The following is a 10,877-nucleotide window of genomic DNA, read 5'->3' as shown; positions in this document are numbered from 1 at the left end:
TTTTTCTGTAAATAACATAATTGTGTGACTCATCTGTGCTTTTATAAATAACAGAATAAAGAAAATTGCAATCACTTTCAAGTAAATCTGATTGCCCCATCAGACAATGTTTTGTGTAAGTTCTATCTGTGCAAAAAATGTTCATATTTAGTTACTACTAAATAGCTCATTGTGTAAAACAATAAGCTTTTAATTTTTTTTGCCAAACAAAACAGAATGAGTGCAGATATGTGAACCATCACATTGTATCAGTAATAGTGGCTGCAGTGAGCTGCTTTCCTCGACACAAATGTTATAAACGGGGTTGTAGATATGATACGGCCTCTCTCAATTCATGCTCAATATTGACCTTAGATCTGTTTTTTTATTTTGAGAAACGCAACAGCAAGAAAAGACGAGCTCACGGAGCTCACGGCGTGGCGTCAAATCGCACATGCGCAAGCGTAACCTGCACTAAGGTCTAACAAGACCAGTACAGTCCCCTATCTGATGCAACTAGAAGGTCATTAGTAATTGTCACTAGTGCTGTCTCTGTGCTATGATGATTTCTAAATCCTGACTGAAACTTCTCAAATAAACTATTGTTATGTAAAAAGTCACACAACTGGTTTGCGACTACCTTCTCCAGTATCTTAGCAAGGAAGGGAAGGTTAGAGATAGGTCTGTAGTTAGCCAACACCTCTGGATCCAGAGTGGGCTTCTTAAGAAGAGGTTTAATTACAGCTACTTTAAAAGACTGTGGTTCATGATCCGTTAGCAAAGACCCATTGATAATATCTAGTAGAGAGGCACTAACTAAAGGTAAAACTTCCTTAAACAGCTTTGTCGGAACAGGGTCCAGGAGACAGGTAGACGATTTAGAAGTAGAAACCATTGAAGACAGTTGGTCGAGGTTGATGGTAAAAAATCCATCCAGACACACAACAGGGCCCACAGCCTCCTCCATGGCCATCCCACCTGAGGATGGACCGGCAGTAGTCGAGGGCAGGAGATCACGGATCCTGCCTCTAATAGCCAGAATCTTACCATTGAAGAAGTTCATGAAGTCATTACTACTGAGGTCTATAGGAATACACAGATCCACCGAGCTATGACTCTCAGCCAGCCTGGCCACAGTGCTAAAGAGAAACCTAGGGTTGTTCTTGTTTTTCTCTATTAGTGATGAGTAGTAGGCTCCTCTGGCATTACAGAGGGCCTTCTTATATGTTCTCAGACTATCCCGCCAAACCAACCGGGACTCCTCCAGACCGTTGGAACGCCATATACCCTCAAGCTTCTGTGATGCTTCCTTTAATATACGGGTCTGAGGGTTATACCATGGAGTGAGCCTCCTTTGCTTAATGATCCTCTTTTTTAGAGGGGCTATCGAGTCCAGTGTCACTCTCAATGAGCCAGTAGCACCATTGACGAGCTGATCAATCTGGGAGGGAGTAAAGTTAGCACAGGAGTTCTCTGTTATATTGAGACATGGTAATTAATCAAATACAGAAGGAATCGCTTCCTTCAATCTAGCAACAGCACCGTCAGTTATACATCTGGTGTAAAAACTCTTGCCTATTGCTGTACAATCCGATAGTATAAACTCAAAAGTTATAAGGCAATGGTCTAATCTGATAACAAATTTGGTTTTAGACATTTATTTACATGTATCTACCATTGTATTCATATATTTCACTGCTTTTGTGAACCTAAGACCTTTGGTAAACCAATTTCAAGCACCAAAACCGTTCATCCACATGAGTAAAGATATGTTTTCACAAGAGATATGAAGAATTTCCCAAAATCAAGATTCCATTTTTCAGCTTTAGTCATATTTTGTCTTTACACTTTTGCCTTATGACAATGGTGCCTTGTTATATAGAGAGCTGAGATTGTTCTGCAATTTATGATGTAAAACATGGGTATGTATCTTATATGCAAGTGCCTTTAAAAGAGTTGCAAGAGTTCCAAAAAAGAAATGTGTATATAAAAAATTCATGATAGGAGAATGTATTGCCCCATTGTTGTATCCGTCTGCGTTACTGTCATAATAATAATACATTTGCAACCTAGTATAAATGTGATTGTTTTGGGCTCCAATAATATGTTATACTTTGGTGCAATGTAAGAGGGCAATGTAACCTGTTGTTCAGAAAAACTGCTAACACACAGATAATATATACTTATCGTTTTGAAAAGTGAAGCTAATGTGTAAGTGTAAGCACCTCTGGTTGCAAAAGAAGATAGAAGTCTAGAAGAAAATGGCCCTACTTCTTCTTACTTGATTTACTACATCAGTAAACATTGTAAACATGAGTTTGTGGTCTCAGTTACTAGTTTGAATTTTCTTGAATACAGCTGTTCATTTAAGAAGTTATGGTCCCATTTAGAGCAAAATAGATGATAAAGAGTATAATTTCGGTCGTGGCTACCCTGTGATTGACATGTCGTTACCACGGTGTTGTCTGGTCTGGGTGTGACTGTGTGACTACAGCTACTTCTTATAGTCTATGGTCAGAAAACAGCTGTCAGAAATAGAGAAAGGAGTTGTTTATTGTTGAATATCACAGGTGAGGAGCAAATACAACGTAGTTAACTGACAAGAAACTGTACATGAATAGTCACTACTGACAGAACATAAAACATTTTGAATGAAAGAAAATGGGATGAATACAATGAATGGATCATTAGCAAAATAAAAACAATTAGGAAACGTGCTATTGATAACAATCAGCCACTAGATGTCGCACTCTCCCTCCCCGTTGCAGTGAATTCACTTCACAATAAGTGCTTTACTTATAGTACAGCTATGTGGTGAATTTGGGGTTTGACATCATTTGCAGAGATTCAGCATTCAGAGATTTAAGTTACTTTGTGTGTTGGTGTTTCAAGATTCATGTAACATAAGCTTAAGATCTTTAAGATATTGCTATCTAGTTTTAGGTAACGTTTTTTTTTTTGCAGGGTATACAGCATAACTTATTCTTTCTTATTTTCCAGTCTAATACGGATCTTCGTTGTATAGCCTACATTGTTTGAGGTATAACCGGACTTAAGGTTGTAAGGACTATGACTGCTGGTTATTGTTGTGGATTTTGTTTAAATATGCAGACTTGTAATGAAATGTTTTGTTGTTTGTACGATTAAGCTAAAATAGGTACTATCTGCTGACGTCAGTTGTCATTTGTTTCCATGGCACATATTCACATATTTTGCAATCTGATGGACAGCAGTCAGACATCAGTGTCAGTGAGGCCAGGCATGGCGAAGCAGCCTCCTTCTGTCGCTGAGCACTTTGGGTACGTAGCCGGGCGCTTATTGTCAAACTCAGCCATTTATCAGTTTTTGCCACACTAACTGTCAAACTTGATGGTTCACAAGCCTTGCAGGAAGTGGGAAAGTCTAAATAATGAATTCACAAATATATATATATATATATATATATATATATATATATATATATATATATATATATATATATATATATATATATATATATATATATGTATATGTATATATATATATTTTTTTAGGGAAAGTGATACTTTTATTCGGAACCTTTCTAAAATATTTGTGCATACTTTTTTTAGAAATTAGTTACCTACATCATTTTTTTTTAATATGACCTTTAACATGAATGCATTGCTTGTATTGTTCTCCGTAACGTTCAGCTGTTTTTCACTTGTTGTTTTCAGTCATTGGTCTGTGTGGTCGAGTCCTAAACGGCTCTGCTTCAATCACTGTTAACACATGACTTCACACAAGCTTGTTGCATGCTGCTTGCTCCAGCAGGACATGGTGGATGGTTTATATTTGCATTGCTTAATCTGACTTTCAATACAAAGAGTTCATATATTACACTGCTACACTGAAAAGAAAAGAAGAAAATGTAAACACATGAAAACACACATCAGAGCCATGAGCTCGAGATTACGTTCACATTTACTTCTGGTTTGGTTCTTTTGCTCATCCTCAGGCGGCAGTGTTCTTGTGAGTAGCGTTCTCCTCGATGGATGTCCAGATAGGGATGCCATTCTTCAGCTGGAGAGCACAACGACTTCAGACGCTGTGGAAAGTGAGGGATTAGCATTATGTCTTTGAATTCATGGGAAAAAATCAAAAGCTTTGCAAAATGCAATGCTTTAAATTTTTTTAGAAAAAGACAAAAATGTGTGAACCACAATGCCCTGTCAGTTATCATAACACACATACACACCTTCCAGGGGCTTCCCTCGGCTCTTATCAGCTTATACACAGCAATGACGGGGACCCAGAGGAGCATGAATATAGCCATGCACCAGCCCAGAGCAAAACCCCAGACTGGGAACAGGACTCCTCCATAGGAGGGTGGCGTAACTGTCATCAGGGACCAGATCAGGATTACCTAGAGAACAAAGGGAGACGATTTCATTACATTCAAATTCTTTACATTCAAACTAATGTTTAATGTGAATTTATAGAACTAGTTTAGACAAGGGTCCCTCTTTTTCACACAAAGTTTGAATTTAATTTAATTTAATTGTAATTCAGATCTTGAATTACACGTTTAGTGGCTGCTGCAGTAATAATACCATTGTATATATATAATAATAATAATAATAATAATAATAATTAACAATAATTCTCCATTTGATGGCCTTCCTCAAAAATATGCATGAGGATTCGAGTAGACATTTTTGGCATCAGGGGCATTATGTGACGACGTACTCACCACTATGATGCAGGGACTGATGAAGAACCAACATGCTCTCCACCATAACCAAAACATGAAACTCTTCTTTCCAATCATCATCTCAATGTCTTTGATAAAACGGTTCCCTCCTGTAATGCATCAGAAGAATACATAGACCTGAATATACACAGCTGGATTTTAAGGCTCTATGTCACCTTTACATCCTCATATCTCCAGTTATCATATTTACCATATATGTAGCAGACACCAATGATCTCCAAGAGAGCCAAACATAGCAACACCCAGCCGGCAGCAAACTGGTCGATTAGAGTCACCCAGTATATTCCTGCCTGTCTCTCACACACACACACACACACACACACACACACACACACACACACACACACACACACACACACACACACACACACACACACACACACACACACACACACACACACAAGCCGGGTAAGTTAACTAGGCCTTTGTGTGACAACAGTTACATTAAGTTACACTAAGGAAGACTTACCCTTGTGACACATGGCAATCCCAGCAGGTAAAGGATGGCAGACGTCGTAATAGTCAATAAAGCTCGTTTGGATTTGAATATTTTAGGGTAGGCATCGAGCAGGCAGGTGGTGATCACCTCTAATGAAAAAGAGATTTTCAGGATACAGCATGGTCTTAATGTTAAATGTGAATGACAACTGGATATCTCACCTATTCCTGCAAACTGGGAGTCCAGACCAACAGTGAAAAGCATGAAGAAGAACAAAATGGACCACAGAGGGGAAATAGGAAGCTTAGACAGAGCATCTGGATATGCAATGAATGCCAGGCCAAATCCTGCACAAAGACAATGAAACATAACATCAGAGGCTGCTTGAAAGTCTTCCAAATGTTGTATTAATTGCTGCCCACATGGTGTGTCTGACCTTCCTTCACCACTTCTTGAACAGGCATTTTGTAGATGTGAGCCATGTGACCCAAGATTGAAAATATGGCAAAGCCTGCAAGCACACTGGTACCTAATAAAAACATGAAATTAGCTAAATAGATAGAACATATACATTGTTTAAACTTTCTTTAAATAAGGCTGTGACAGTAGCTGTGATCTTACCAGCATTAGTAAGGGTTACAACAAATGCGTCCTTGAACATATTGTTGTGGAATTTGTTATAAGAAGCAAGAGTCATGACTCCACCCCAGCCAATTGAGAGAGAGTAGAAGGTTTGAGTTGCCGCGTCTTTCCAGACCTAAAAACACGGTCATGTTTTAAATGAATATACTTAGATTGCTGTACTGCGTTGCAGATAAATATGTTTAGTTGGGTCCCTACCTGTGCTTCTGTCAGTTTCGTCAAATTGGATTGGGAACCAATGTAGAACTCAATTCCATCTCTGGCTCCCTCCAGTGTCACACCTCTGATCAGCAGGATCACAATCACCACGTAGGGAAAAGTAGCTGTGAAATACACGACCTGGTGGGACAAAAGCTAAGAGTTAAAATTGTATAAAAAAGTAAATAGTTAATTTATATTGTCTTGCATTATTGCAGGGAGTTTCGATCATAAATTGTAAAACGTATAAGGCCTTAAATTGTGAAGGAGTTTGCCATGTTGCAATTAGCATGTGTCTTTTCGTCTCTGCATCTATAGCATTCACTTGCACTTGTAATCTCAAGATAGTTTGTTTTAAAGCTTTCATACGAATGTCTACATTTTTACAGAATAGATTGACATTTTGGCCAATAAACGTATTCCCTTTCTTGCTGAAAGTAAAGAAGACAGGATTGAATGAACTCATATCTGTATGGAAAATGGCTGCAAACAGCAGCTGCTTAGCCTAGCATAAAGACTAGCTTAAAGGGGCGAAACAGCATTTCCTCTAATTCTACCAGCAGGTCAACGTTTCAGTTTGTCCAACAGGTGTTGGTTCATGACAAAACCAACACCATTCCCATAAGCCTCAGCTGTACTTTGTGTTCAGTGTGATTGGAAACTGTTAGCATACTAACACACTAAACTAGAACTGTAAACATAGCAACATTACAGGGCTCTCAAGTGTCACGCATTGAGCATGACTGTCACGCATTTCGGTCTTAAGTCACGCCCTCCCGCCACACATCGTATTTCTCACGCTGAAAAAAAACTCTAGGCTATTGAATGTGCCGCAGCGCGCAAACATGACCTGGTCTCGCTGCCCTCACCATGGAGGAATCAAGCACGTCTCCCCGAATCCCCTGCCAATCAATAAAAAGAAATGGGCTACACGAATAGCCAATCAGAAAAAACGTATCTGTTGTATCTGGGTGAAAATGTGGTGGAAGTTCAATTGGAATAAAAGGAGTCCTACAAAGAATAATTTGTCTTTGTGGTTTTAATATACTTCTGCTTAGAAGGACCGAAGCCGAACAGTGTACAAACAAGTGTCAACTGCCCTGAGATCGGTGCCGTTTGTCTTCCTCTCCCGGGTCTTTATAGGCCTTTTACATATGAGACATCAAAAGATGATTTATTGATGCACACCATATCCTGCAATTAGATCATGTACAACTGGACAGGGGTTTCCCCCGAGATTGCGGCTTATTTGGCTCAAGCTAAGAGAAAACCATACAGGACAGATGGACTGCTCTCAGGTCATATTTCGGTGTCACATCCAATTTACAAAATCAAATTCTTAGAAAACACCTTAATACCAAACGGGTTCAAACCAACCAATCCTTGAATATATGCTTTGTGTTAATCAAATACAGTGACATGAAAGACAATAGGCATTGTCCAGTGAACATAGTGAAGTTCAATACAGACATTGTTAATTCATAATTCCCATCTAAAGCGAGGAGGTTAACATGAAAGCTACTATGTATATATCCCTATATGTGACACTGGTCCTTCAACATAGGATACTCAGACAGTAGATGAAACAACAATGTACTTCATGTAGGCCGAGATGACGGCTTGGATCAAGTCTTTTCTGTTTGGCGTGGAGTGAGAGGGTTGCTTACTTTGTATTGCAATAAACCCTCATGATACATGTATACATTTGGCTGTTTGAGTTTTGCAGTGGGTTGATAGGCTATTGGTTCTTATGTTGAACTGTGGACAAGGATAAGGATGTTGTCTTACTTTGCCTGATGACTTAATGCCTCTGATGAGCACTGCAGTAACAATCATGGAGCTCAGCAACAGACAGAGTGCCAAGTGCCAAACTACTGGTCCTGTTTCATCCAGACCACTTGACCTCTGCAGAGCCACATGACTGAGGAGGAGAGACATCTGACTTTACAGCCACAGCAGTATGATAAGAGTGTGTATTTGTGCTTGTTTGCACGAGTGTGTGATTCTTACTCCCAGTACTGCTCACTCGGGCTCTGCACTGGAACTGTGATCATGTTGGATGAAGGACAAGTGCTGTTTTCCTGAGTCCAGTTGGCCACTAAAGCACCACTAACATTGCAGTGTACTATAAGAAAAGAAGAAAAGGTCTATGTAGTGAGTATTTCCAAGCATTCTTTATAATCTAATTTTCCAGGATGAATGAAATATCGTATTATTTCTCTTTGACCTGAATTAGCGCAGAGAGCCCTGACATGCTGATAAAAAAAAGTACTCAAATGGCAGTTCTAGTTTTTAGCATGCTTTTCAATCTTTCATTCATATCAGAATAAGTCATTTTGTAATCTTTCTTTTCATGTCACCGCCACCTCAAGATAATGACACATCAGATTCCAATAACCAGCAGATTTGATCCTCACAATACATTAAAGAAATTGGAGATGAAAAATCACCTATAGGAGTGCTGCTGCAGTTATTTTCAGTCTGACTGAGGCAGCTGGACCACGGCAGAGGAGACTGGAAGGAGGCGAACATGTAGTACAGGCTGTAAGCGATGATGACGTTATAATAAATGGAGACTATTGCCGTGACCATAACCATGGCAACGCCAACACCTGGAGAAGAAGAAAGATACTTTGTAACACATTACATTGACTCTCTACTGTAACTAAGTTGTTTCCAAACATGTCTTAAGCACTATCACAAGTTTTGTCCTTTGCCACATTTCAAGTTGCATCCATTAATTACAGAGTAAAAACAAAAGTCACATGAAGAGTTCTGAAAAACTGAACTGAATAGAAGAGAGGAGATAAAGCAGCATCAGAGAAGAATCCGTGTGCTACACTTATGAAGGCAGTTATATATTCATAAAAGTGATGGTGAGTTGTTTTTCCAAACTTCAGAGTCTGTCTGTTTGGACCGATGAGGTCTTGTTGCCAGTGTTGTTCAGCTTGTGTATCAGTCCACATTTAATGCATTCTATTTTGTAGCCTAAATATTAAACTCCATTTTAACCACCATCTGACACTGGCATGGGGAGATTTAACTGTATTTGTTAATTTGTAATTGTATTTCAGAATGTCATAGTGTTTCTTCATCAAATGGTACCAAACTGTTGCTAGCATTGCCAAACTTCAAATTGCTTTTCAATTTTGAAGATGAATCCAATCAAAGCTGGAAACTGTACAGACATTCTGCAACAGCTTTAACGCAACAAAGTCAACCTCAAGGAGTCAGTTTACTCCTAACCAGTAAATTGTCTTGCTATATGATTATAGCAAGAGGATAAGATGAATTACAGCTGAAGCTGTAATTTTTTTGTACCTTTAGTTTGGGTGATTGTGTGTTGAAAGGGTGAAAGCCTTAAAAGCAAACAACCGAAGCTCCTCTGAAGTCAAGAGTCATAAAAAAGACACATTTTTGGTGCCACAGTCAATCATTAAACAACAGCCTCATTAAATCGCTCAGGTTTGACATCTTTGTTCTCAGATTTACCCGACTGATCTTTCACAGAACTTGAATGTTAGTCTCACCCTGCAGTATCGGCACTGATCTCCATATGTTAATTGGACCTTGGCTGCAAAACTGTCCAAAGGCGCTTTCCAGGAAGAAAAGGGGAATTCCAGCCACCACCAACATCACAAAGTAGGGGATGAGAAAGGCACCTGCTCAAAGTGACAGATTAAAACAATATCAACAGTAATGCTATAAAACAGGATTTCCAACACTAATGCATTAGACAACAACTACTTATTACCCCCTCCATTCTTGTAGGCCAAATATGGAAATCTCCAGATATTTCCCAGTCCAACAGCATAGCCGATCGTAGAGAGGATGTACTCCTTCTTGCTGGTCCAGTTCCCACGCTCAGTATTCTCATCACCATTATCAACATGTGGATCCTGCTCATTGAAAAGTGAAATAACTTACTTAAGTGCAAAGTTGTAAAATGGCTTGTACCAGGGAAATCTTAAGAAAAACACATGCAGTGAGAAAAGTAAATTCTGGAATAATGCAAAAAAATGTCTGCAATGTTATATGATCATACTTGACCAAAAATATATACATATACGAATGATATAAAGAGTTTCTCAGTGTCATAAATATAATCTTTTTTCATTGTGAAATGGAAAAATGTCACTCTTCTGTCATGTTAAGATTGGATTGTGTTGGTTTCAGCACGAAAACCTTCAGTTCAGTCAAAATGTGACCCATTACAGGGCATTTTCTACACTAAAACAGAAAACATGATATGTTTCTAAATTGAAGAACTAAATTAAGTGAACAATGTGTTTTTTTTATGTCTAGAAGTGATAGGATTTACATTTGACTTCTTTGTCAGAAATACAGGCAATTTTGAAATTAATCAGTCTTATTCAATGTAGCTATTGTAACTTATGGAGTGAAAGTTTATTCAAACAATCCTACCTGGTCGACGACAGCAGGATTTCTGAAAATGAAATCCTTGAAACTGTTCCAGCTGTATTCCCTCATGTCTTTTCACCTGCTTGTTGTCTGTATAAGAAATTAAAATCACTCAGGTCACCCTGGTTTAAAGCCCCCCTGACAGACAATGGAGTCATGTTTTCTAACCAATCACCTGACCTTTACACTCCTCCCCACACACTGCTGAGCTGTGTTTGTGAAAATAGTATTTTTAAACTAGAATCTCTATTTTCATTAATACATTAAGTTCTCCTCTTGATGACATTAAACATCGCAACAACTAAACTACCCCCAATCAATCTGATTAGTGTTGCTTTCTGTATTATGCCAGTATATCTGACCCTGACATTTCCTATGATGCTCTATTATATCTGCACAAATAGACCTATCTGAATGTGACTGCTCACCTCAGATTCTAGGAGTGATAACAACATTATATCCTCA

General features: G+C 38.7%; 1 protein-coding gene across 1 annotated transcript; it reads right to left on the bottom strand.

Annotated features, from left to right (window-relative positions):
• Positions 1 to 3,889: 3,889 nt before the first annotated feature.
• LOC306736745 (sodium- and chloride-dependent neutral and basic amino acid transporter B(0+)-like) lies at positions 3,890 to 10,481 on the bottom strand (the record flags this gene model as incomplete). Its single annotated transcript, XM_079218407.1, has 15 exons — positions 3,890 to 4,045; positions 4,196 to 4,363; positions 4,691 to 4,800; positions 4,902 to 5,001; positions 5,181 to 5,299; positions 5,372 to 5,497; positions 5,587 to 5,679; positions 5,772 to 5,907; positions 5,991 to 6,131; positions 7,779 to 7,911; positions 8,001 to 8,115; positions 8,441 to 8,602; positions 9,521 to 9,652; positions 9,745 to 9,889; positions 10,416 to 10,481. 15 exons carry the CDS (start codon positions 10,479 to 10,481, stop codon positions 3,890 to 3,892), a joined length of 1,902 nt encoding a protein of 633 aa, XP_079074533.1.
• Between the last annotated feature and the right edge of the window lie 396 nt (positions 10,482 to 10,877).

The sequence above is a fragment of the Taurulus bubalis genome (genome assembly GCF_910589615.1).
Source record: "Taurulus bubalis genome assembly, chromosome: 5".
NCBI classification, from domain to species: domain Eukaryota; kingdom Metazoa; phylum Chordata; class Actinopteri; order Perciformes; family Cottidae; genus Taurulus; species Taurulus bubalis.
This window is presented reverse-complemented; position numbering and strand designations above follow the sequence as displayed.